Here is a 25945-nt window from a genome sequence, read left to right on the forward strand (position 1 = left end):
TAAATCCAATGACTAGTATCCTTATAAGAGACAGGAGGAGAGAAGACACAGACACAGGGGTGAAGGCCAAGTGAAGACAGAGGCAGAGACTGGAGAGATGCGGCTATAAGCCAAGGAATGCCTGGAGCCACCAGAAGCTGGACAAGGCAAGGATGGGTTCTCCCTTAGGGCCTTCAGAGGGAGTGTGACCCTGCCAAAACCTTTACTTTGGACTTTTGGCCTCTAGAACCATGAGAGAATAAATCTCTGTTGTTTTAAGCCACCCCGCTTACAGTAATTTGTCACAAGAATCCTAGGATATAAATCTGAAGGCCAACAGCTAAGTCCATCAGGGAGTGAGAGATGGCCTCCCAGGAGAGATGACATTAGCCCTAAGTTTTCTAGATGAGGAGGAGCATGTTGGATTAAAACATGGAAAGCATTTTCCAAGCAAAGAGACTTGCATGTCCAAAGTCACTGAGGCATGATTCAGCAAGAGGTACTCAGAGAACTGCAAGTAGTTGGGAAATATTTGGCAGAATGGCTTCATATGGGACAGCGGGAGAAGCTGTTGGAGTGGTGGGTCATGTAGGGCCTTGTGGGTAAAGCCAAGAAGCTTGAAAATAATCCTGAACACTATGGAGAGCATTAGAGGATTTTAAACAAGGGAGTGTCATAATTAGATTTGCATTCTGGATGGATCCCTCTGACACAGCTGGAAGGGGGCCTGACAAGGGGTGGGAGACCAGTCAGGGGGTCACTGAAGAAGTCTAGGCAAGATGTGATGAGGGCCTGAACTCAGAGGACAAAGAAGGGATAAATCTAGGACATTAAGTACGCCCTGGCAGACAGATATGGGGATGAAGAGAAAAGAGTAACTGAGGATGGCTCCAAAGTTTCTGGCTTACACAACTAAGTCTTTCAAAATTGGTGTCATCTAACAAGCATACAACACATGCATTTATTCTTGTTTTCATTTTTCACTTATTTTTTAACCCAAGGATACAGACATTAGATGAACTTCTTTAGTGTTAGAAGGTCTCTTTGTGTCTCAAGCTACTTTAAACATTTCCTTCCAGAAAGCAGCCGGTCAAAGCCACAGTTTCCATTTGGGGAAACTCGGCAGGTGGCTGAGGGGAATGCTAAGTCCCCCCGACCCTGTGTGCCAACATTATAATCAGCACTGCGACAACACATGAATTAAATAGCTAAGAGGGGTCAGTGCAGGGAGGGAAGGTTTATGGAGCTTCCTGGAAGAAATATGGAAGATGACACATGGTGGGCTCTTGGGAACTGGGAGCTCCCAGCTTGTTTACAGAGCAGTTGTTACCAAGTCCTCTCTGGCATGACTCACACTGGCAGCCCCACCAACTTCCATATTTCAAGTTGCCAGACTCCTCTGCTAGTTCCAAAACAAGGAAAACTCAGAGTGAATCCTTCTTCCACCATTTACCATCCATGACATTGGCTAAAAAAGCCTGGGCAAAGGGGGTGTTCCCAGCTACACCCTTCCCCTCAGGGCTCAGCTGGCCCAGAGACACTAGTCTCATTTACTTGGGGAGCCACTTCAGGTCCTCCTTCTGTCTGCCAGCTCCTAGCTTCTGCCAAAGAAAGGAGACACAGGGAGAGATGCTAAAGCCGGAAGAAACAAGATCCAGTATCAGGATCTGGCCCAGAGCCTGCAGACTTTGAGCAACCTCCCTGCTCTGCTTAGGCCTGCCAAGATTCCGGCCCATTCCTTCGACTTTCCCACATGCGGATTATCTGCCACTCTATCAGATCACTCTGGAGTGACCTTTGTTTGGCAAAAGTTCAGAGGACACAGTCATTTTAGCCAAATTCCCATTAGTCCTCCAGCTCTGCTATTATGTCCACATCTCTGAGTCCAAACGAAGGAACCTCAGATAAGGACTCACCCCACTTCCTGACATCCAAACAGGGATTAAACAAGAACAGAGGAGGCAGGGAGGCTGGCTCTGGGACTTGCAGTAGACCTGAGGCCATGGCAAGTTGTACACCAGGCCCAAGAAACATTAGCCAACCCCCAAGTCTCACGAGCTTGGTGGTACTGCCAGCTTTGTTTCCTGCCTGGACCTCCAGAGAGCTAGAAGTAGCCCCAAACACTCCATTTATGGGAAGAAGCTAAAAATTATGGAGACTGGGGTTATAATACAGCATTCATTGTTATCTATGAATAGGGGTAACTACAGACATTCCTTTGTTCCTGCTCCTTCTTCTCCTTTCTCTTTATTCTCCTCCTTCTTCTGCTTCCTTTTAAAGAGGTCTACTTATTTTAACCTGGATTTTTAGAATTTCAAGGGTGCCCAGTTTAGAATCACAGCATGAACTACTTAGGAACCTCTATCCTAAACTATGTATGACTGGAAAAGCAAAGACAGGGAAAAGCACAAATTCCAAATTCAGAGCCCTATTAGATCAGTTTGGGGCTAATGCTACATTTTCCTGGTTTACCAAAGGGTGTGAAGGTGTGCCTAAGTACTATGGGGAGAGAAAGTGACTACTGATGGAAAGTTCAGTAAAATGAAAAATGGTACTAAAGAAAGAGCATCATATTAAGGTATTTATCAAGGGCTCTTCTGTGGATTAACAATATTTTCCATAGGTCAACAGTCTGTGTGTGTACTGTTGTACAGTTGTAAAGCTGGAAAAAAAATAGGCATCTCAACAACAAGAAAATCCTTCCCCTTCTCGGAAGTCAGAGTGACCCTACTTGCCCTCTAAATTGTTTCCAGAAGTTTAAGTTATCATTTCATACTTTCTTGGTTGATCATTTACCAACCGGGACACATTTCCTCTTGGAACTAAAACCATAGCTCACAATTTGTCCCACTGATTTCCCTGCCAAAAATCAGCCTTAGTTCAAATGATAAAATATCTTTACTGGAGAAGCACTCATGATCCATCTATTGCCCCCACAAGCATTTTTCCACATTAATGATGGAGTCGGAAGATGTAGACAGTTCTAGGATTTGATACAAGTTACCCACCCATTCCCAGGATGTGATAAATGGCTCCCTGGCCAGCACTGACCCCCAGAGTCGAAGATAATGACCCACCTATGCTCCAGAACATCTGCTCTTCCCACTGCACATGCAAAAAGAACAAAAGCCTCCTGCTTTCCCAGAAGGGGCACCCAAGTCAATGGGAAAGTTCTAGGACATGAATTAAGTGACCTGACCCACCATCTCTCACAGTGAAAACTGAGCGGTGGCAAGAGAGGCAATTACACTCAAGCTGCTTCTAGGTACCAGTCGCAGGTCAAGGGCTAGCTCTATGTAGTTCCTCCAACAAGTTCACAAGCATGTGCAATTAGGAACCCAGTAACTGAATAAAGATCTTAAGCTTCTAGTGATCTCTCCTATTAATATAACCTCTTGAAATAATCCAAACCATCCTCCCACTGACATAATAAGTACAAATAAGTATAAATAAGTAATAATGAATACAAGTAAGTAATAATAAGTACAATACTAAAGGCTAAGGACTAAGAAAACTATAATACATTCATATGATATATTAATCCAAATAACCCAAAATCTATGAAAAGAAATGAGTGTGTTCATCATATGCTAACTACAAGTTAAGGGCTAAGAAAAATATAATACATTCACATGATAACATATTGGGCATTGTAATGATGCTCTTGAACTCTATTTAACAAGACTGGGAACTTCTCATGTTCTAAGATGAAGTAAAGAAATGATGATGGGGCACCTGGGGGGCTCAGTTGGTTAAGCATGAGACTCTTGGTTTTTCAGCTCAGGTCATGATCTCGCAGTTTGTGAGATCGAGCCCCGTGTTGTGCTCTGTTCTGACAGTGTGGAGCCTGCTTGGGATGTTCTCTCTCTCTCTCTCTCTCTCTCTCTCTCTCTCTCTCTCTTTCTCTCCCCCCCCCTTCTCCCTCCCTCCCTCCCTCAAAATAAGTAAACTTTAAAAACCCATGATAGAAAATTAAATATGTAGAATGATTTTTAACTCCATGACAATATACATTAAAATGGGGTTTACAAGAGTTTTTCTGGGAGATGAAATAATGATTTACTTTCCTTCATTATATATTACTTCCCTTTTTCAATTTTCTACACTCAGCACGTTTTACTTTTATATACTGAAAAAATAATCGTTTGACAATGCCATGGATTTAGGGGGCTGGTGATGAGGATGCCAAAGAAGGATGTGCTGAGCTGGAAGGTGGCCAGGCATCACCAGAATTATTGTGCTGATTGCTGACCCCCATTCTGAAACTCCAATCGCTGGGCGTGGAAGGGTCCAGAGTGGTCCCTGGCTCCACCCCGCACCCTGCAGTCCAAACCCTCTGGTTATGAGCAAGTTCTTTCATGACTCACTATAGGCCCCTGCACTGGTCACTTCCCTTAAAACAATCCAGCTGGCAAAGAGCACACAGTGGTGTTAGGAGGATTAATTCATTCATGTTTATAGACGAGCTCTCTGGGATTCTTGGATGGGAGTCACTTCATGCTAAGGAGTGAGAATATTCGGCGGAGTACATTTCCAGGGCAAACTTCCTGCTGCAGTTCTCTAAACTTGATGCAGATGCCCAAATTCAGAACAAAATTTATGTAAGTTGGCTGGCAGACCACACACCATTAAAATAAAAATGAACTGGATGTCAAATATCTACAGCCAACTGAACACCATCACGTCTGTCCTTCCTGAGGAACCATGAGGCTCTTTCCAACTCTGGCCCACTGATGAGCAGGACTGCTTGGCCCTGGGTGAGTGGCAAAGCTTCCAAGGTTATGTATATCTCCACCACAGGGATGTAAGTGGCCAAAAGGTGCCATGAAAATCGGTACAGGCCCACCGGCCCTAGACCAAGCAAAAAGAAAGCCAGTGTGCGGAAAATCCTTCCTTCATGTGGCATCATAATATTGGGAAAGCATAGTATTTTTGAAGAAAAGCAACAGCAGCAGCTCCCCAGATGAGGATTTGACTCTGGAAAAATCTGTGGATGAAGAATGACTCGTGGAACGGACCGCCCTTTTGCCCAGGCCAGCACTTAGTTCTGGCTGTGCTGCAGCCAGCTTCTGACAGTAGCAGATAAATGGTTATGAGAGCTATGTGGGAACCGTGCAGAGGCCTCAGGAGCTCCTCAGGGATATTTTTCCGTCTCCCACCTCCCACCAGTTGGAGGACAAAGCATGCTCATTTTCAGAGAAAATGGAATGCCCAAGTTAGCCCAGAAGATCTGGAATTGCATTTCAAGGTCGTTTTGTAACCACATCTCAAGGGCTTTAGCTGACAAGATACAGAAATAAGATAGGTCCCACAGGGGTGGGTTTTGGACATCTTCTTTCAAAGAAGCGTGATTTACAGAGAAGACAGGTACAGAAGGCAAGTTAAATCAAGGATCGCCTCCTCGCTCCCCGCATCACCTTGCCTCAATCTCTGAAACCCGAACACAGTTTAAGACAAGTAACTAAATTAACATCCTGTGCTTATCTTTCCCACAAAGGGATCCAACTCCTTTCTCTCTGGGGTTGGCACACCCACTGACCCAATTCCAATGTATATTTTCCCTTGAACTGCATATCTGGCCTGCCTGCAACAGGAGGATGCCATTCTCCTAGCAGGTAGTAGCCTGTGAATATTAAATACACCTATCAATCTGGTCTTAGATATTAAAGGAAAAGAGAGAACATGGATCATTGTGTTCTTAGGTATTTTATGGATTAAGTCAGCTATTAAGTGAACCTCCAACTCAGAAGAAGTAACCAAGGAAAGCAGAGACTGGCATTGGCTTTGCTCTAGACTTGGTGCACATTAATCATGAAAGCCTCACTTAGGTTGCCCCGTCTGAAAGAACAGGAGACTACATGGACATACTTCTCTCCGAGAAGATTGGAAGAACAAATGAGGTAACCACTAAAGGCATGGGGAGCCCTCGGTGGGGGCAAATTAGCATGAATCAGATCACTATTACTAGCAAATAGAATGCTGACATTTGGTTTTATTGAACAGATAAAAGCTGATATGTGTACATGGTAAAAGGCTGAGAGAGCGAGAAAAACCCAGCATGTTCCATGTTTTGAAAGGAAAGAAACCTACCTCACTGAAACAGAGTAAACACCAAGCCTTGGTAAGCCTGACACAGAAAAAAGAGCTTTTTATTTAAGATGTCGTGTTTCCTCAATGACTGCCATGATGGGAGCAGAAGATGTAGAACAAAAGGCACAAGAAATAGCCCCAAGACACCTCAGAATGGGGCAGAGGGTGGTGGAAGGGTATGGAGTATGTCCCCCATCATATCATCTATCCTATCCCAAAATGGAGTCCATGGAAATTCCTTAGAAATTCCAGAGGCCACTTTGGAGATGACAAACCCAATAGTCATATGAAAGACCTGTGAAATAGGGGGGTGGAGGCATACATTTATGTCAGATAAAGGGTTAAGACTAGGGACCGGTCCTTTTCCTGTTTCCTCTCAGATCTGCCCATCCTTTGCTCTAATATGTAATATAGGGGCAGTGGTCCCTGAAGTCCCATTTCCAAGACTCTCTCACCAACTGGCTTCAGACTAGACTCAGCCAAGGCAAGAACTGGTGGCAGATTGGCAGGTGGATGGAAAGAAGAATCCTGAGTACTGCTCCCTTCCCTCTATCTGCTTCATGCAGTGGCTGCACCTCCACCATACTTTCAGCACCCCGCCATACTGCCCTTCCTCCGATGACCCCATCTCCCACCATGCAGCTTCCACCACTGTTCCGGTGCCCAGGCAGCCCAGCCCTGTGCTCTGGTTACACCATCTTCTACCTTGGCTCCCCAGCTCCTGCTGCCACTCTTATCTCTGAGTTGCTTCACCACCCCTGTTTAGCTTGTCAGCGATTCACGTATCTAACGAACTTTCCCTGTATTAAATTCCCTCTGCTGACCTCCTGGGCTTCCCAAGTTTCTGACTGGATCTTGACCGATACATTTTAGGACCTAGAAGCTCTATACTGTTGGTGTCTACCTCAGACCTCCAGGAGCTTTACTACAGAGTGGGGAGGTCCAAATTCCAACTGCCAGCACCTGTATCTCTTTGCCTGAAGACTTGTCTTGGTAGTTTGAGTCTTTTCTGTTCACGTGTATCTTCAGGGCAGGTCAGAAGTGCAGGGGAATTTTCACTCACACACACACACACATACACACATACACAACCTCCCTCAATGGTGACCCATGGGAGCTTCCTGCCCACTCAGGCAGTAAAACTGCCAAGTGCCTGTTCTAGCTCAGCTCCCAGAATTTCCCAACAGAAACAGCTCCAGTTGTCCACAGCAGTAACCTGATTGACAAGACACCCTTTATTGGCTGCCTTCTTTCCTCTGTCACTTGCCCACTCCACTACTGGGGTTTCCACCTCTCGAATAAATTTTGCACCTGAATCCTTGGCTCCAGGTCTGCATCTGGGGCCACCTAAAGTAGGACCCTGTTTTCTTGTCTTCCTAGTTCCTTATTCTTCATGGAAGTGTAGAAAGTCATGTCCAGGAAGAACGCTGTGCTGCAGACGCTCTGAATGAGAAGTGCTTTCTCACCAGCTGGAGCATGGCTGAGCAGGCCATGGTGCTAGGGGGGAGAGGGGAGGTTCCAGAAACCTCATCTAGCCTGGGTAACAACTGGTAGAAGAGCACTGTCTTGAGACCTCTGTTTTCTCTGTCCACAAAAGAGCAATCCCACCTGCTTTCTCCAAGAGCTTTCTTTCTGACAATCATGTCAAAAGAATCACAGGGAGCCAGAATACCTCCTGACCCTGGAGGAATTTTTTAAACCGACACTTGATTTTCTGGCACGTGACGGGGAAGACGGCAAAGGAACCTGAAGGGCTTATGTGTGCTTCCAGTGAATTCTAGGGAAGTGAAATAATGACCTTGGCCCAGACAGCAAAAGACAAATTTAATTTACATGCTTCAGGCCGTATATGGAAAAATCATTTAGACTGAAAAAAGAAAAGTCCAAACTGCAAGTCAATAGTGGCAAACATCACACATCCCGACGGTATGTGCTGGCCTCCATTTTCTACTCTGCCGTTCCAACATTCTCCATCGTTGCACATATTTGGGCCTTGTGTTTTCCATGAGGGTCTGGTCTGAAATACCATCCTGAATTTGCCCAGCCTCAGCTCAGAGGCTAGAGCCACCGCTTCTCCTCCCGCAGCGCGCTCTTACTTCAAGGGCTGACCCATCTCTCTGGCTTCTCCTCCATCACACAGTCCTCGGGACTCTCCTTATTTGTAACTTCTTAATTTAGACCAGGGCCAGTGGAAATGTATACAATGAGAGCATAGGGAAGGTCTTATTTTAGCCAGCACTTCTGATGCTGAGAATGGACTGTCAGTTGAAGAGGGCCAGAGCCCCCGTATGATAGCCTGGGCCACCCGAGGAGTCTCTCTTTGGGATGAGTAATTCCCATGCTCCACAAAGGGATATGTTTATGGACACATTCTGTGCTTCTCTGGCATCCCTCTCCACGAAGCCCAAACCACCCTGGAGACTGTAAGTAAAGCAAGGTCTTCTGGATAAGATGTCGCATTTATTTTTAAACCCAAGGATTTAAAGGGATGTCCATAATCAGAAACCCTCAGTCCCCTCCTGACACACAGACACACACAGACACACACACGCACACACACACACACACACACACACACACAATGAGAGACAGACGAGGAAACAGAGACAGAGGCAGACACACAGAGAGACCGTCCTAGAGCAGATATACTCTGTGGCCCAAGAGTGTAATCAGTGGGAGACGTAAGAGCAAGTGTAGAAGAAGTCAGTCCACCTGGCACTTTTCTAGCGCACACTTTGCCACAGAATGTTGCCACCCCCAAATAAATTCCTGCAGCTTTAAAGTTTATTCACTTATTTTGAGAGAGACAAGTGAGAGGGAGAGAGGACAAGCAGGGGATGGGCAGAGAGATACAGGGAAAGAGAGAATCCCAAGGAGGCTCTGCACTGTCAGTGTGGAGCCTGAGGTGGAGCTCAAACTCATGAACCGTGAGATCATGACCTGAACAGAAATCAAGAGTCAGAGGCTTAACCGATTGAGCCACCCAGGCGCCCCAAATTCCTGCAACTTTAAAACTCATTACTTATCTCTTTAAGATGTTCTGCTTTTGGCTGTATACTTCACTCTGAAATCTCTAAAAAACTCAGGAAGTTCTTTATGCAGCAGTTCCCAAACTTTCTCAGTTCGTGGTACCCTTAATGTCTACGTAATTTTTACACAAATGCCCTAGGCTAAAAGAAACCCTTGGCAGTTCCAGAGTAGTTGAGTCCAAAGAACCTAGTGAGCGTTTTTGTACTAACAAGTTTAGTAGCCATTTGGGGGAAAATACACACAAATGGAAAGAAAAAATATTTTATTTCATTCTTAGCCTTAACTGCTTACTAAAAGGATGTGCTCACCTGTTGGACACTATCCAACTTCACCAATCTTGGAATCAGACTGGATATGACCACTATCACATCCTGGTTCTATGATGGCTTTGTGCGGAACTGGTATCATAAGCACTGAGAGCTTGACCTCACTAAGACAGGATGACATTGAAAGGCTTATAATATGTGTTAACACTGACACAGCCAAGGGGGTAGTTCATGTGGTGTCTGTCTGACAGACATCAAGTATTTCTGGGCTTCCCTCAAAAATGTTTATAAATTCTACACCTCTGTGAGTTCACTGTGGAACTCTGGGGGGGTGTCTTGGGCACAGTTTGGAAAACACAGCCTTCCTGCTTCAACCTTTGTCAACACAATGAAACTATCTGTCCATGACTTTCTCCTAAATGTGTGTGTGTGTGTGTGTGTGTGTGTGTGTGTGTGTGTGTGTGTGTAAACAAACCCATAACCAAAACAAATACAAGTGCATACATGAATCAAAGTGCCCAAGGCAAGGTCTGGAAGTGTACAAACCACACTATATCTGTAGCTACCTCTAGGGAGACAGACAACATTTGGAGGAGGTGCGAATGAGGGAGCCCTTCATTTTATCTCTCATGTGGAACTTTTCTTGACGAGAATGCTTTCATATATAATAACTATAAACAAAAAAAACCCCCACAATTGTAATGTACCCAAACACAAAAACTTTACCTACAATACCACTTCAGATAGGGCTAATTTTGTGCAGAGAGGGGTGAGTCCCAAACTCCAGTGGAGGGACTTAGTCACTAAAGGACTCAAACAGGCTTTGTCATACACTGATAGGCGAACACTTCTCATTTACTTCTCCTTACAACATTTCCCTCTTGAGGAGAATTCACTTTTCATAACACTGATTCTCAAGGGTAGTAGTCAGGAACAGGACTGTGGGCTTTTCCACACTACTCCCTCCATGTACCTTCCCAGAGTCTAACTGTTCACACTCTACTCACATCATGATGCTATAGAGGGGAAGGCCACTGTCCTTTGTTAGTTTGGAGCTGCTGCCTGGCAATGACCATATTTCCCAGCCTGCCTTTCCTCTAGGTGGAGCCAGGGGACAAGGTCCCACCAATGAGGGAAAGGGATGCAGAACCCTGAAATTCCAAATTTGAGTCCTTAACTATTCCTAAGAAGACATCTCCATTCTATAGTCAAACAGATGGACTCCCCAGTCCCTTGCTACATCCATTTCTCTGCACCTTTGCTTATCCATTTCCCTTGGCAAGACTGGCCTAGGGAGGAAGGGACCATAGGTGAGAAACAGAAGCCTCTCCTTGAGAGATGGCACAAAGACAGTGAGATCCAGGGGAAGTGGATGGTGAGAAGCAGAAATAGATGAGCCAGAGCTGGAAACAATGAATCAAAGATACAAGAAAATAACAATCAATCAGTAACCATATAAAATAAAATGAATAAAATAAAATAAAGTAAATAAAAGTACATGAAATTGTCAGGGGGGCGGCCTTCAGTAACAATTCAACTCCATAAGCTGTGTTTCACCCATGGAGCTACATCGTACACAGTGACCTGTTTCATTGCCCTTATTATCAAACATGAGAAATTCCAGGGGAGCAAGGATAAATGACTTGGATTTCAGAGCTGACCAGCCCTTGGTCAGTTGGTCCTTATCAGTTTAAGTAAGGGCTGGTCTGAGAAGCAAGAAGACTGACTCCTCCAGAAGGAGCGTGGGATAGAAGCAGCCTCTTTCCTGACAGTCCTCAGTTCATGCAGAAGCACAGGTGAGACTGAAGGCCCAGAATGGTGCCAGCATTTAGAACTCAGCCATAATAGTGAGAGGCTATGAAACACCCAGGTAATAATGAAGATTAGTGACTGCGGGCACCAATGCAAATACGAGGCTTTCAACAATGGACCCAGGATCGAGCCTCACCTTAGCTCTTCGTGATGTGACTCTTTGGCAAACTGAGTCATTTTCTGTCCCCATTGTATCCCTGTGCCGATGGGGAACCTTCTTAACCCCTAAGAAGAGTCTGAGAGAATTACTTAGATCTCTCTTTTTTTTTTTTTTTTTTTTTTTTGACCCTCAAATGGTCATATAGTGCCTTCAAAGAGGGTCTGAGGGAACTTCACTCTGTTCCACGGAACATTCTCACGGACCACCAAGGGCCTCTGTGGAAAGTCTGGGCCATACCCCCTTGGCCCGGACAGCCCCGACCCTCCCTGGGCCCCTCTTCCCCCCCTGAGCTGACAGTCCTGAGCTTCCTGGTGCTGTTGTCCCAGCCTCCTCGTCAAAGGCCCTACAATTATGCATAATTTATTCCACATGTTTTGTCTGTTGCGCCTGCCAGAGGCATCTGTCGTAAATGTTTCAATACTTTAACTTTAGATGAGTTTTCCTTTGAAATAATTGTCCCCAGAGTGGTGCACTGAACAGTAAATTAACACCCATCTATCCCCAGGCCTCCTTTTGGCACATGTTCTAGCTTCGACGCTCCCCATAAAACATTCAGTAAATGTAGCATCGCAGGCAGCGCCTGGCCACCACGGGAGCACAGGTGGCGCGCCCGCACCGGGTAAACAGCTGGGTGACAAGTCCTGTGAGGTAAACTCTGGGGACCGGTTAGATAGGAGTTTGCTTTAGAGTCTTCTCAGTGGTTTGTTTTACAGGAGAACATGCTTTTAGGTCTCACATTTGCCACCTCCCAGCTTGCTACACATTCCTTGTTCCTTGACATGAAAATACATTTCCCCTCCTCTCTGAAGCCATCAGTTATCTGATCCCATCTGTGTCGCACCAGTGACAACCCCCCCACATCCCGCCCCATCACACACACACTCTGTCTCTCCTACACACACATACTACCACACACTCTCACACATGCTCACACAAACATTCACAACTCATGAGCAGTCTGAACAACTGATCTTCCGGGTACTCATTATTAGTGGTGGGCGTTATTGTGCTTTTTGCCAAATTTTTATTTCTGCGCCCCAGTAGCTTCTTAACTCCCCAAAGTAAGGGCCTGGCTAGGAAGGAGCTGTGGCTCATCAGCTACAATGAGTAAGGGTGTGCTGACTTACTGACTGAACCCATGTTCCAGTGCTTTGCCACTTGCTCTCAGATCCACTCAGCCGTTCCCTTCCTCTGCTTGGGTACTGACCCCTGAAAACGATATTCCCCCAGAAGAAGTGAACAACTGACTTTGAGTTGGGTTTGGCCAATGGGGGGCACTGGTGGGAGACTGGAGGGTAGGGGGGGAGATTCAGGGTATTTCTCCTCCACTGTCTCCTCCAAGGCATCTCCAGAAGTAGCTGCACCTCCTGCAGGGTTCCAGCCCCCACTGGGTGGTCGTGGCACCTGGCCTCTGGTAATCCCACCTCCCTCTTTGTGTTTGCAGTCCTAAGAATGGCAGCAATTCCCTGAAGCTGCCAATCTCTGGGCTTCCTGTTTCCTGCTTCCTCTACCTGCCCAGTTCTAACACCTCTGTAATTAGGTCCTCCTATTGTTTTCCCTCAACTGGCATGTGCTCTGCTTTCTGAGTGTACTCTAGCTAATACAAAGCTTATTGAAAGAAAAGGAGGCATAGGCTAGAATTAGAAGGGGCTGAGTGAAAGGTCAGAGGGATGACAGGAAAGATCGGGACTGCTCCCCAATCCCACCATCCACAGCATCTTGCCATACTCAGCTTCAAGCCTTATCATCCTGCACAGAGAAAAACCTTGCCCTGGAGGAAAACTTGAGGAAACCTCCAAATTGGTCCAGGACAGACTAATCCGGAAGAGATTCAAACTGATTTAGGGGGCTGGGGTAGAAAGAGAAAGAGAGAGAGCCTATTCTTTTATTAAAAGTATCAGACTCTAGATTCTTCCTTGGAAACACAACATATATATATGTTTATGTTCCTGAATTTTTCCTACTGTCTGTTGAACCTCCTGCTGTAAACTGAGCTAATTCTACTCATGGTTGTCTTCAGTGGAAACAGAGCATCACGCCATGAGCATTTACACAAAACTATTAAAGAAAAAGTAGGTTAGCAAGTTTGTCTCATTCCAGTCTTTCCAATGAATACCCTTGTCCTTCTTGCCTTAATATAAGGAAGAAAAAGCAAGCATGACTTTTTAGTCATGTTTGAGGATCTGTTGAGGGAAAACATTCGAAGGACAGAGAAGCACAGTGGTCAAGAGCATTGCTCTGGAGTCAGACTGCCTGGCTCATACTCTGATTCTGCCACATATTAGCTTTGAGCAAGTTGTTCATTTCTTTAATCCTCAGCCTTTTCACATTTATAAATTGGAGATAATAATGGTTTTGAGACCTATATGAAATAAAACATGTAAAGCCTTAAATATTACTCAGAATTTTATTATTATTACTATCCTCACTATGCCTATACCCTTGAAAATCATAAGAATATATGTAAGAAGCCTACAACAGACCCAGTTCAGACCAAAAGACACCTGCAGATTGAAAGGGTGGAGATGGAGAAACATTTATCATGCAAATGGATGTCAAAAGAGAGCTGGAATAGCAACACTTATATTGGATGAACTAGACTTTAAAACTAAGATTGTAACAAGAGCTAAAGAAGGGCATTATATAATCATAAGGGGAAAATCCAACAAGAAGATCTAACAACTGTAAGTATTTATGCACCTAACATGGGAGTACCCAAATATATAAAACAATTAAAAACAAACATAAGAGACTCTTAAAAACTGAGAACAAACTGAGGGTTGATGGGGGGTGGGAGGGAGGGGGGTGGGTGATGGGTATTGAGGAGGGCACCTTTTGGGATGACCACTGGGTGTTGTATGGAAACCAATTTGACAATAAATTTCATATTTAAAAAAAACATAAAGGAACTCATTGATAATAACACAATAATAGTAGGGGTCTTTAACACCCCACTTACATCAATGGACAGATCATGTAAACAAAATAAACAAGGATGGGGCGGCTGGGTGGCTCAGCCGGTTAAGCGTCCAACTTCGGCTCAGGTCATGATCTCACGGTCCGTGAGTTCGAGCCCCACGTCGGGCTCTGTGCTGACAGCTCAGAGCCTGGAGCCCGTTTCAGATTCTGTGTCTCCCTTTCTCTCTGCCCCTCCCCTGTTCATGCTCTGTCTCTCTCTGTCTCAAAAATAAATAAACGTTAAAAAAATTTTTTTAAATAAATAAACAAGGATCAATGGCTTTGAATGACACAGTGTACCAGATGGATTTCACAGATATATTCAGAACACTCCATCCTAAAACAGCAGAATACACATTCTTTTCAAGTGCACATGGAACATTCTACAGAATAGATCACATATTAGTTCACAAAACAGGCCTCAACAAATACAAAAATGTTGAAATCATACCATGCCTCTTTTCTGCCCACAATACTATGAAAATAGTCAAACACAAGAAAAAATTTGGAAAGACCAAAAATACATGGAGGTTAAACAACATGCTACTAAACAATGAATGGGTCAACCAGAAAATCAAAGAAGAAATTTAAAAATATATGGAAACAAATTAAAATGAAAACAAAATTGTCCAAAACGTTTGAGATGCAGCAAAAGAAGTTCTGAGGCAAGTATATAGCAATACAGGCTTACTTCAAGAAGCAAGAAAACTCTCAAATAAACAATATACCCTTACATGTAAAGGAGCTAGAAAAAGAAAATAAAGCCTAAAGCCAGCAGAAGAAAAGAAATAAAAATATAAGAGCAGAAATAAATGATATAGAAACTAAAAAAAAAAAAAAAACAAACAAACAATAGAACAGATCAATGAAACCAGGAAGCTGGTTATTTGAAAAAATTAATAAAAGTGATAAATCTCTAGCCAAATTTATCAAAAATAAAAGATAAAGGACCCAAATAAATAAAATCACAAGTAAAACAACAAATGAGAGAGGAGAAATAACAACTAACAGGACAGAAATACAATTATAAGAGAATATTATGAAAAACTATATGTCAACGAATTGGACAACCTGGAAGAAATGGACAAATTTCTAGTAACATATACACAAGAAAAACTGAAACAAAAGAAACAGACAACTTGAACAGACTGATAACCAGCAGAGAAATTTAATCAGTAATCAAAATACTCCCAAAAAACAAAAATCCAGGGCCAGATGGCTTCACAGGTGAACTCTACCACACATTTAAAGTTAAGGGGTGCCTGGGTGCCTCAGTAGGTTGAGTGGCCGACTTCAGCTCAGGTCACGATCTCACAGTTTGTGAGTTCGAGCACCGCATCTGGCTCTGTGCTGACAGCTCAGAGCCTGGAGCGTGCTTCTGATTCTGTCTCCCTCTCTCTCTGCCCCTCCCCCATTCATGCTGTGTCTCTCTCTGTCTCAGAAATAAATAAACATTAAAAAAAATTTTTTTAAATAATAATAAAGTTAATACCTATTCTTCTCAAACTATTCTAAAAAATGAAAAAAGAAGGAAAACTTCCAAATTCATTCTATGCAGTCAGCATTACCCTGATACCAAAACCAGATAAAGTCTCCACTAAAAAAGAGAACTACAGGCCAATATCCCCGATAAACATGGATGTAAAAATTCTCCATAAAATACTAGCAAATAGAAACCAACAGTACATTAAAAAAAAAATCACCCATCACAATCAAGTGAGAATTATTTCTGGGTTGCAAGGGTGAGTCAATATTTGCAAATCTACCAACATGATACACCACATGAATAAAAGAAAGGATAAGGACCATATGATCCTCTCAACAGATGCAGAAAAAACAGCTGACAAAGCACAATATCCATTCATGATACAAACCCTCAACAAAGTACGTTTAGAGGGAACACCTCAGCATAATAAAGGCCATAAATGAAAAACCCACAGCTATTATCATCCTCAATAGGGAAAAACTGAGAGCTTTTCCTTTATGGTCTGGAACAAGACAGAGATGTCCACTTTTACCACTATTATTTAACATAGTTCTGAAAGTCTTAGCCACAGCAGAAAACAAAAAGAAATAAAAGGCATCCATATCAGCAAGGAAGAAGTAAAACTTTCACTATTTGCAGATGACATGATACTACATACAGAAAACCCAAAAGACTCCACCAAAAAACTGTTGAGCTAATAAACAAATTCAGTGGAATCACAGGATACAAAACCAATATATAGAAATCTTCTGCATTTCTGTATACCAATAATGAAACAATAGAAAAAGAAATTAAGGTATCAACCCTACTTACAACTGCACCAAAAACAGTAAGATACCTATGAATAAACCTAACCAATAAGGCAAAAGACCTGTACTCTGAAAACCATAAAACACTGATGAAAGAAATTGAAGATAACATAAAGAAATGGAAAAACATTCCATGCTCATGGACTAAAAGAACAAATATTGTTAAAATGTCTATAGTATCCAAAGCAATCTACACATTTAATGGAATCTCTATTAAAATACCAATAGCATTTTTCACAGAGCTAGAACAAACAATCCTAAAATTTATATGGAACCACAAAAGACCCCAAAGAGCCAAAGGAAACTTGAAAAAGAAAAGCAAAGCTAGAGGCATCACAATTCCAGACGTCAACTTATCTAACAAAGCTGTAGAAATCATGACAGTATGGTATTGGCATAAAAACAGACGTATAGATTAATAGATCATAAAACCCAGAAATGAAACCACAATTATATGGTCAATTAATCTTCAACAAAGCAGGAAAGAATATTCAATGGGAAAAAGACAACCTCTCCAACAAATGATGTTGGCAAAACTGGTCAGCAACATGGAAAAGAAGGAAACTGGACCATGTTCTTATATCATACACAAAAATAAATGGAAAACCGATTAAAGACCTAAATGTAAGACCTGAGGGGTGCCTGGGTGGCTCAGTCAGTTAAGCATCCAACTTCGGTTCAGGGCATGATTTCACAGTTTGTGAGTTTGAGTCCCATGTCGGGCTCTGTGCTGACAGCTGAGAGCCCGGAGCCTGCTTCAGATTCGGTGTCTCTCTCTCTCTCTCTCTCTCTGCTCCTCCCCAGCTCTCGCTCTGTCTGTCTCTCTCTCTCTCTCTCAAAAATAAATTTAAAAATTTAAAAATTAAAAAAAATCTAAATGTAAGACCTGATACCATAAAAATCCTAGAGGAGAACACAGGCAGTAACCTCTTTGACATCTGCTGTAGCAACTTCCTTCTAAATATGTCTTCTGAAGCAGGGGAAATAAAAGCAAAAATAAACTATTGGGACTTCATCAAAATAAAAAGCTTCTGCACAATGAGAAAACAATCACTAAAACAAAAAGGCAATCTATGGAATGGGAGAAGATATTTGCAAATGACATATCTGATAAAGGATTAGTATCCAAAATATATAAAGAACTTCTAAAACTCAACACCCCAAAGATGAATAATCCAATTAAAAATTGGGCAAAAGAGGGGCGCCTGGGTGGCGCAGTCGGTTAAGTGTCCGACTTCAGCCAGGTCACGATCTCGCGGTCCGTGAGTTCGAGCCCCGCGTCAGGCTCTGGGCTGATGGCTCGGAGCCTGGAGCCTGTTTCCGATTCTGTGTCTCCCTCTCTCTCTGCCCCTCCCCCGTTCATGCTCTGTCTCTCTCTGTCCCAAAAATAAATAAAAAACGTTGAAAAAAAATTTTAAAAAAAAAATAATAAAAATAAAAATTGGGCAAAAGATGGGGCACCTGGGTGGCTCAGTCAGTTGAGCATTCAACTATTGGTTTTGGTTCAGGTCATGATCTTATAATTTGTGAGTTCAAGCCCACATCATACTCCATGCTGACAGTGTGGAGCCTGCTTGAGATTCTCTCTTTCCCCCTCTATCCCTCCCCCACTTGCTCTATCTCTCTCTCAAAAATAAATAAACTTAAAAAAAATTTTTTTAATGGGCAAAAGACATGAAAAGACATTTTTCCAGAGAAGACATAACAAATGGCCAACAGACACATAAAAAGATGCTCAACATCACTGTTCATCAGGGAAATACAAATCAAAATGAGATATCACTTTACACCTGTCAGAATGGCTAAAATAAAAAATGCAAGAACAAAAAGTGTTGTCGAGGATGTGGAGAAAAAGGAACCCTCTGGCACTGTTGGTGGGAATGCAAACTGGTGCAGCCACTCTGGAAAACAGTATGGAGGTTCTTCAAAAAGTTAAAAATAGAACTATCCTGGGGCACCTGGATGGCTTAGTTGGTTAAGAATATGACTTTGGCTCAAATCATGATCTCACAGTTTGTGAGCCCAAGCCCCACATAGGGCTCTGTGCTGACAGCTTGGAACCTGGAGCCTGCATCAGAATCTGTGTCTCCCTCTGTCTCTGCTCATGTTCTGTCTCTCTTTCTCTCAAAAATAAATAAACATTAAAAAAAAAACCAGAACTACCCTATGATCCAGCAATTGAACTACTAGGTTATTTACCCAAAGGATACAAAAATGCGGGGGCACCTGGGTGGCTCAGTCGGTTGAGCGTCTGACTTCGGCTCAGGTCGTGATCTCAGGGTCTGTGAGTTCAAGCCCCGCGTCGGGCTCTGTGCCGACAGCTCAGAGCCTGGAGCCTGGTTTGGATTCTGTGTCTCCCTCTCTCTCTGACCCTCCCCCATTTATGCTCTGTCTCTCTCTGTCTCAAAAAAATTAAGGTTAAAAAAAAATTAAAAACAAAGGACACAAAAATGCTCATTCAAAGGGATACATGCACCCTGATGCATATAGCAGCATTATCTACAATAGCCAAAATATGGAAATAGCCCAAGAGTCCATCAACTGATGAATGGATAAAGAAGAGGTGGTATATATACCACACACACACACACACACACACACACACACACACACAGAGGAATATTACTGAGCTATAAAAAAGAATTAAATCTTGCCATTTGCAAAGACATGGATGGAGCTACAGAGTATTATGCTAAGCGAAATAAGTCAGAGAAAGACAAATACCATATGATTTCACTCATATGTGGAATTTAAGAAACAAAACAAATGAGCAAAGGGGAAAAAAAGAGAGAGGGAGAGGCAAACCAAGAAACAGACTCTTATCTATAGAAAACAAACTGATGGTTACCAGAAGGGAGGTGGGCAGGGGGAGGGGTTAAGTAGGTGATAGGGATTAAGGAGGACACTTGAGCACCGGGTGTTGTATGGAAGTGTGGAATCACTATATTATACTCCTGAAGTTAATATTACACTGTTGTTAACTAACTGGAATTAAAGTAAAACTTTTTAAAAAGGCATATTTAAAAAACAGATGTAAGAATATCCAAATTAACACCACCTAAGACAAATAAGAGACAGTCTATGCCCCAAAGTTATGGGCTAACGGCCAACATCATCTCTCACATAAACAAAGAAAGTCACCAACTCTCAGAACCACAGAGGCTATAACTCAATCTTCCCATGTGACAGCCGAAGCAGAAAAGACCCAGGGAAAAGCTCAACTACCTGATGAAAGTACCATGACCCAGCCAGCCAGCCTTGGGCCATACCACACTGTCTCTCCCGAATGTGGACATGTAGTTACCACCTCATTACAGTATAGAATGTTTCATTTCAAATAAGCATCGTGTTTATGTGATGTAAATTGTTTTCTGGGAAGCCTTACAAAGAGAGAACAAAAAAGCAATGGGCCACAGCTAACATCACACTTAATGGTGAAAGACTAATTTTTTTTTCTCCTAAGATCAAGATCAAGAACAAGACAAGGAAGTCTGTTCTCCTCACTTCTATTCAACATTGTACAAGAGATTGTAGTCAGAGCAATTAGCTAGAAAAAAAGAGATAGAGACAGAAATAAAATGCATCCAGATTGGGAAAGGAAGAAGTAAAACTATCTCTATTCACAGATAACATGATCTTATACATAGAAAATCATAAGGAGTTCACTAAAAACTATTAGAATTAAAAAATGAGTTCACCAAAGTTGTGGGATACAAAATCAATTATATTTCTATATGTTAGCAATGAATAATGCAAAACAGAAATTAAGAACGATTCGCAATAGCATCAAAAAGAATAAAATAATTACAAACAAATTTAACAAAATATGTACAAGACTTCTACACTGAAAATATAAAACATTGTTGAAAGGAACTAAATAAGATCTAAGTAAATAGAAAGATACATCACGCTCATAGATTATAAGAATAGTGTGGGGCGCCTGGGTAGCTCATTCGGTTAAATGTCCGACTTTGGCTCAGGTCAAGATCTCATGGTCTATGGGTTCGAGCCCCACATCAGGCTCTGTGCTGACAGCTCAGAGCCTGGAGCCTTTTCAGTTTCTGTGTCTCCCTCTCTCTCCCTCTCCCTACCCTGCTCTCTCGCTCTTTCTCTCTCTCTCTCTCTCTCAAAAATAAATAAACACTAAAAATTAAAAAAAAAAGACTTAATAGTATTATGATGGCAATATTCCTAAATTAACCTATAGATTCAACTCAGTTCCTATCACAAATCCTAGCATGTGTTTTTTACAGAAATTGATAAGCTGGTTATGAAATTCATATGGAAATGCAAGGCACCCAGAATCATCAAAACAATTTTAAAAAAGAAGCACAAAGTCAAAGTCACATTCCCAATTTCAAAACTTATTACACAAGTGTAGTAATCAAGACAATGTGGCACTGGCATAAAGATAGACACATGGGTTAACAGAATACAATTGAGTGTCCAGAAACAAATTCTTACATTTATATTGAATAGATTTTTGATGAGGATGTCAATATAATTCAGTAGAGATAATAGTCTTTCAACAAATAGTGCTAGACAATTGAATATCCACATGCAAAAACAAACAAAAAACAAGAATTTGGACACCTTAGTTAGTTAACTAATACATAAAAATTAACTCAAAATGGATCATACACCTAAAAATATAAGAGCCAACACAAAAATCCCTTGGAAGAAAACCTAGGAGTATATGTCTATGACCTTGAACTAGGCAATGATTTCTTGGATATGATACAAAAGCCCCAGTGACAAAAGGAAATACATATAATTTGAATTACAACAAAACTTTTTGTGCTTTGAATTGTATCATCAATAAAATTAAAAAACAATATCCATTCAACAGGAGAAAATATTTGTAAATCATATTATATATTGGATTGGTATTTAGATTATTAAATAACTCTTACAACATGATCATAAGAGAACAATTTAAAAAATGGGCAAAGAGGGCACTTGGGTGGCACAGTCAGTTAAATGTCCAACTCTTGATTTCGGCTCAGGTCAGGATCTCACAGTACATGAGATCAAGCCCCGCTTTGGGTTCTGCACTGACAACGTGGAGCCTGCTTGGGATTCTCTCTCCCTCTCTCTCTGTCCCTCCCCCCACTCTCTCTTTCTCAAAATAAATAAATAAATAAATAAATAAATAAATAAATAAATACATACATACATAAATACATAAATAAATAAATAAATAAACTTAAAAAAAATAAAAATAAAATAAAAAGTAAAAAATGGGCAAAGGATTTGAATAGGCATTTCTCCAAAGAAGGCATACAAACAGCCAACAAGTACATGAAAAGATGTTCAACATTATTAGTCATTAGAGATATGCTAATTAAAACCACGGTGAAATGCCACTTCACACAACTAGGATAGATAAAATAAAAAAGATAATAGCAAGTGTTGCTGAGATGTGGAGAAACCATACATTGTATGGTTAGACTGTATAATGGTACAGTTACTTTGGGAAATAGTATGGCAGGTCTTCAACTTGTTAAATATGGAGCTACTGTGTGACCCAATTATTCCACTCTTACCTATAAATCCAAGAGAAATGAAAACATGCATCCACACAAAAACTTGTACACACATATTCATAGCACCATTATTGATAACAGCCCAAAGGTGGAAGCCATCCAAGTGGCTTTATCATACCAATTGATAAAGGAGGTATATCTAAACTATGTAATATTACTTGGCAATAAAAAAGTATGAAATACTGATGTAGCTAAAACATGGATGAATCATGAAAACATTTTTCCAAGTGAAAGCAGCTAAATACTACATTTTTTTCATGATACCATTGACATGAAAACCCAAAATAGGCAAATTATTTTTTATTGTATTTTTTTAATTTATTTTGAAAGAGAGAAACAGAGAAGAGAGAGAGAGAAAGTGTGCATGCGGGAGGGTCAGAGACAGAGGAGAAGAGAGAGAATCCCAAACAGGCTCTGCGCTGTCAGCATGGAGCCCGATGCAGAGCTTGAACTCATTAATTGTGAGATCATGACCTGAGCTGAAACCAAGAGTCAGATACTTCACTGACTGAGCCACCCAGGGGCCCCAGAATAGGCAAATCTATAGAAAAAGAAAGTAGATTAGTTGTTTTTCCAGAGTTTAGTAACTACTAGGTATAGGGTTTCTTTTTGGGGTGATAAAAATATTTGAGGGGTGCCCGGGTGGCTCAGTTGGTTAAGCATCTTACTCTTGATTTCGGCTCAGGTCATAATCTCACGGTTTGTAAGTCCCAGCTCCACATCAGGTTCAGCACTGACAGTGTGGAGCCTACTTTGGATTCTCTCTCTCCCTCTCTCTGCCCCTTCCCTGTGTGCTCGCTTGCTCTCTCTCATCAAGTAAATAAATAAACCTTAAAAAAATATTTTAAACTTAGATGGTAGAAATGCTGCACAAATCTGTGAATATACTAAAAGCTATTGAATCGTACATTTTATGTGGGTGAATTTTATGGTCTGAGGACTAAATCTCAATAAAGAGGTCTTTAAAAATGGGGTTGATATCTTCAAAATTAAATAAAAAAGCAATAGGCCTTGGGGATCGGGTGAAGCTAAGTTTGACTACCAGCTTCCCCACACACATTATATGGTCTTGGGCAAATTCCCATACTGCTCTGGGTCTCAATAAGTGGTAGCTTATCATCCAACTGGAAGGAAAGTAAAGAGAGGTGAGGATATGCAGACTCGGGGTCACAGTCAAGGCAGAGCCAAGAGGATCCTCTGGGATGACAAGAGGCATATCCAAGACCACCAGCTAAATTTTGGTTCTTTGTCCCTGTCTATTCCCCAGCAGAAGGGGCCTTTCCTAAATATCCCACACATGAGAGGGTCTCCAGAGCCATGTTATACAGTGGGTATTGACCTCAACTCTTCCAGTAGGCAAGAGCAGCATCCCTCCCATCAGACAGCAACACGTGCTCCTCCCTTCATCTCCCATCTTTGGCTAGACTTACAGCAGGAACAGAAGATTTACAGTATTAACAGAATGGAGGGAACAGAAGAAGGATGTTGACAATCACATTCCAAGCCATTTTCTTCTCTCACTGCTCAATCAGGAAGGTCATTTTCTCCCCAGTGCCCATAAGACATTAGATGCTTTGAGCTTTGCATTCTCAACAGTGTAATGGAAATAGATGTTGAATGCTAAAACATAAACATATGTATCATTCATAATGCATTCAGATGTTTTTCAATTATTCATGGTTCCTGAAAGTTATGTGACCTATCATGCATATATATCCAAGCAAAGTTTATATTAGAACCACAGTCTCAATGTACGCAATTCCAGCTCCTTGGCATTCCCGTCCATGGAATTAAAATTAAATGAGTCAGTGGTCAATAAAAGTTACATGTGATTTCCATAAAATTATCCATTGTATATTGCTCTAGGGTGGAGAAAGAAGGTTGCATGGAGTTGCTAAAGCTGAGAACACAGACTTCTTGCTTTCTGATGAGGGTGGTGGTGATGATTAGTCTGTCCTAAGAATGAATTCATTATTTCCCTGAATAATTGGTGGTCTTGGACTTACTTTTTGTCTAGGAAAAAAAAAATAATAACTCAGAGAGCCATGCTCTTTCTCTTCTAAGTCCTGTTTTCTTTAAGAAAGAAAGAAAGAAAAGAGAGAAAGAAAGAAAGAAAGAAGAAAAAAGCCAGTGTTCTGGCCTCAAAAACACCACATTCTTCTGTTTTGGTGCTTGAATAAATTTGCATGTTAACATGAATGGTTCCAACTTTAAGAATGTAAAATTAAATGAAATTTGAATTCAAAGCCAAGATGGAGAAAAGACACATGCAAAAACAACAGATTTCCAATCTTGTTGATTTTTTTCAGGAACCAGATTAGGAAAGACATAAACACACACACACACACACACACACACACACACACACACACACACACAGTTTCAAAGAAGGGTGGCACTCAGAGAAGACAGGCACTGCCAAAGAGGAGCCCCCCACACTGTACCCCCAGCTCACACACACTATGCGTATTTACAGATCACAGCACAGATTCTGAAGCTCTGTTTTAATGTCTGAATGCCACCGTAAAACTCAGAAATAGGACTCGGAAGACATGTTCACCATCACATTCCTACTTATGAAAGCCCACCCAGATAAAATGAAATGTAAGGAACTTTATATGAGTAGCTCAAGTGAACACAGGCATGAATTTGCCTCGGCTGGCCCTAAGAGCCATGTCTTGCTTGGACTTCTTCACTGCACTCGAAGGGCAGTATTGCATGTAGTGGTTAGATGCACAGACCGTCAGAGATGTGCAGAATCCCAGATCTACTCACCATTTACTGGCTGGGTGATTTCTGGCAACTGACTTAAGCTATGAACATAACTTTTGTCATTAGTTTTCATTTGCCTAATAAGAATGCCAGCATCATAAATTTACCATGAAAATAAGATAATATAATGCACTTAGAATGGCATCTAGCCTAGAGCAAGCATTCGACAAGGGTTAACTGCCATTGTGCTAGTTAGTATGGTGGTAGTTATCATTATTAGGTATTTAGGTGATTCAGTCCTGCACTGAAACTGTTTCTTTCTTCTCCAACCTACTCTCCCATTTTGGCCAGACACCACCATCCAGAAAGAGAGACAAATCAAGTCATGGCAAAAGCCTGCTCTGAGTGCAGGTCAACGGAATGTGTCATGAATCATCCCCTCCTGTCCCACTCCTGTCAACCTCTTCTCACAGCCCAGTCTCTGATGAAGGCATTCCAAATGAAATGACAAAGCACCTTCAGAAACGAAGAAGATGGCGAGCAACAAGCACCAGCAACTTACCTCATCTTCATCCTCAGCCATATTGGAGCCCAATTTCTGGACCACCGACTTGCCACTTGCCTTTAACATTTTCTCTCGAACTTTGGTTTCATACTCAGGCCGGGAGTGTTCCTAAAACCCAAGAGTCAAAGAGTAGTAAGTAAGCAGGCAGAAGAGCCCCTGGCCTGTGGGTGATAATCAGACACTACGAGTATGGTATAAAGTCAGGACTTAGGATCGAATGCTATTTGGATATGAACACCACACACGATCACAAGGAGTCTAGACCAGGAACACAATGTGGGGGAGAGGGAAGGAACACACAATAGTTGTTACCACACTGAAAACCAAACCTGGGCACGTTCCTGGGGATGGCGCCAGTGTTGAGAAAGGAGAGAGGAAACATTAACTGGGCAGCTGATACAAACAGAAGCATCTGGTTGTCCTACTAACTATCCTCATACCTCAAACTTTAAGTTTCAATGAGTCAAATCCCAGCCAGAGAAACAGATGTGCCCCACAGCTGGGAGTTAGGGCAACAGCAAAACTTCCTGCT

The 25945-nt window shown here is 42.0% G+C and overlaps 1 protein-coding gene across 1 annotated transcript in view; it reads right to left on the reverse strand.

Moving 5' to 3' along the window:
- ANO2 (anoctamin 2) overlaps positions 1-25945 on the reverse strand; it is a 340487-nt gene that overhangs the window by 120427 nt on the left and 194115 nt on the right. Inside the window, exon 14 of the mRNA XM_060658635.3 lies at positions 25411-25521. Coding sequence (XP_060514618.2) covers positions 25411-25521 — 111 coding nt within the window. The remainder of the gene's footprint in view (positions 1-25410; positions 25522-25945) is intronic.

This window comes from Panthera onca, chromosome B4 (genome assembly GCF_046562875.1).
Source record: "Panthera onca isolate mPanOnc1 chromosome B4, mPanOnc1 haplotype 2, whole genome shotgun sequence".
Taxonomy (NCBI): domain Eukaryota; kingdom Metazoa; phylum Chordata; class Mammalia; order Carnivora; family Felidae; genus Panthera; species Panthera onca.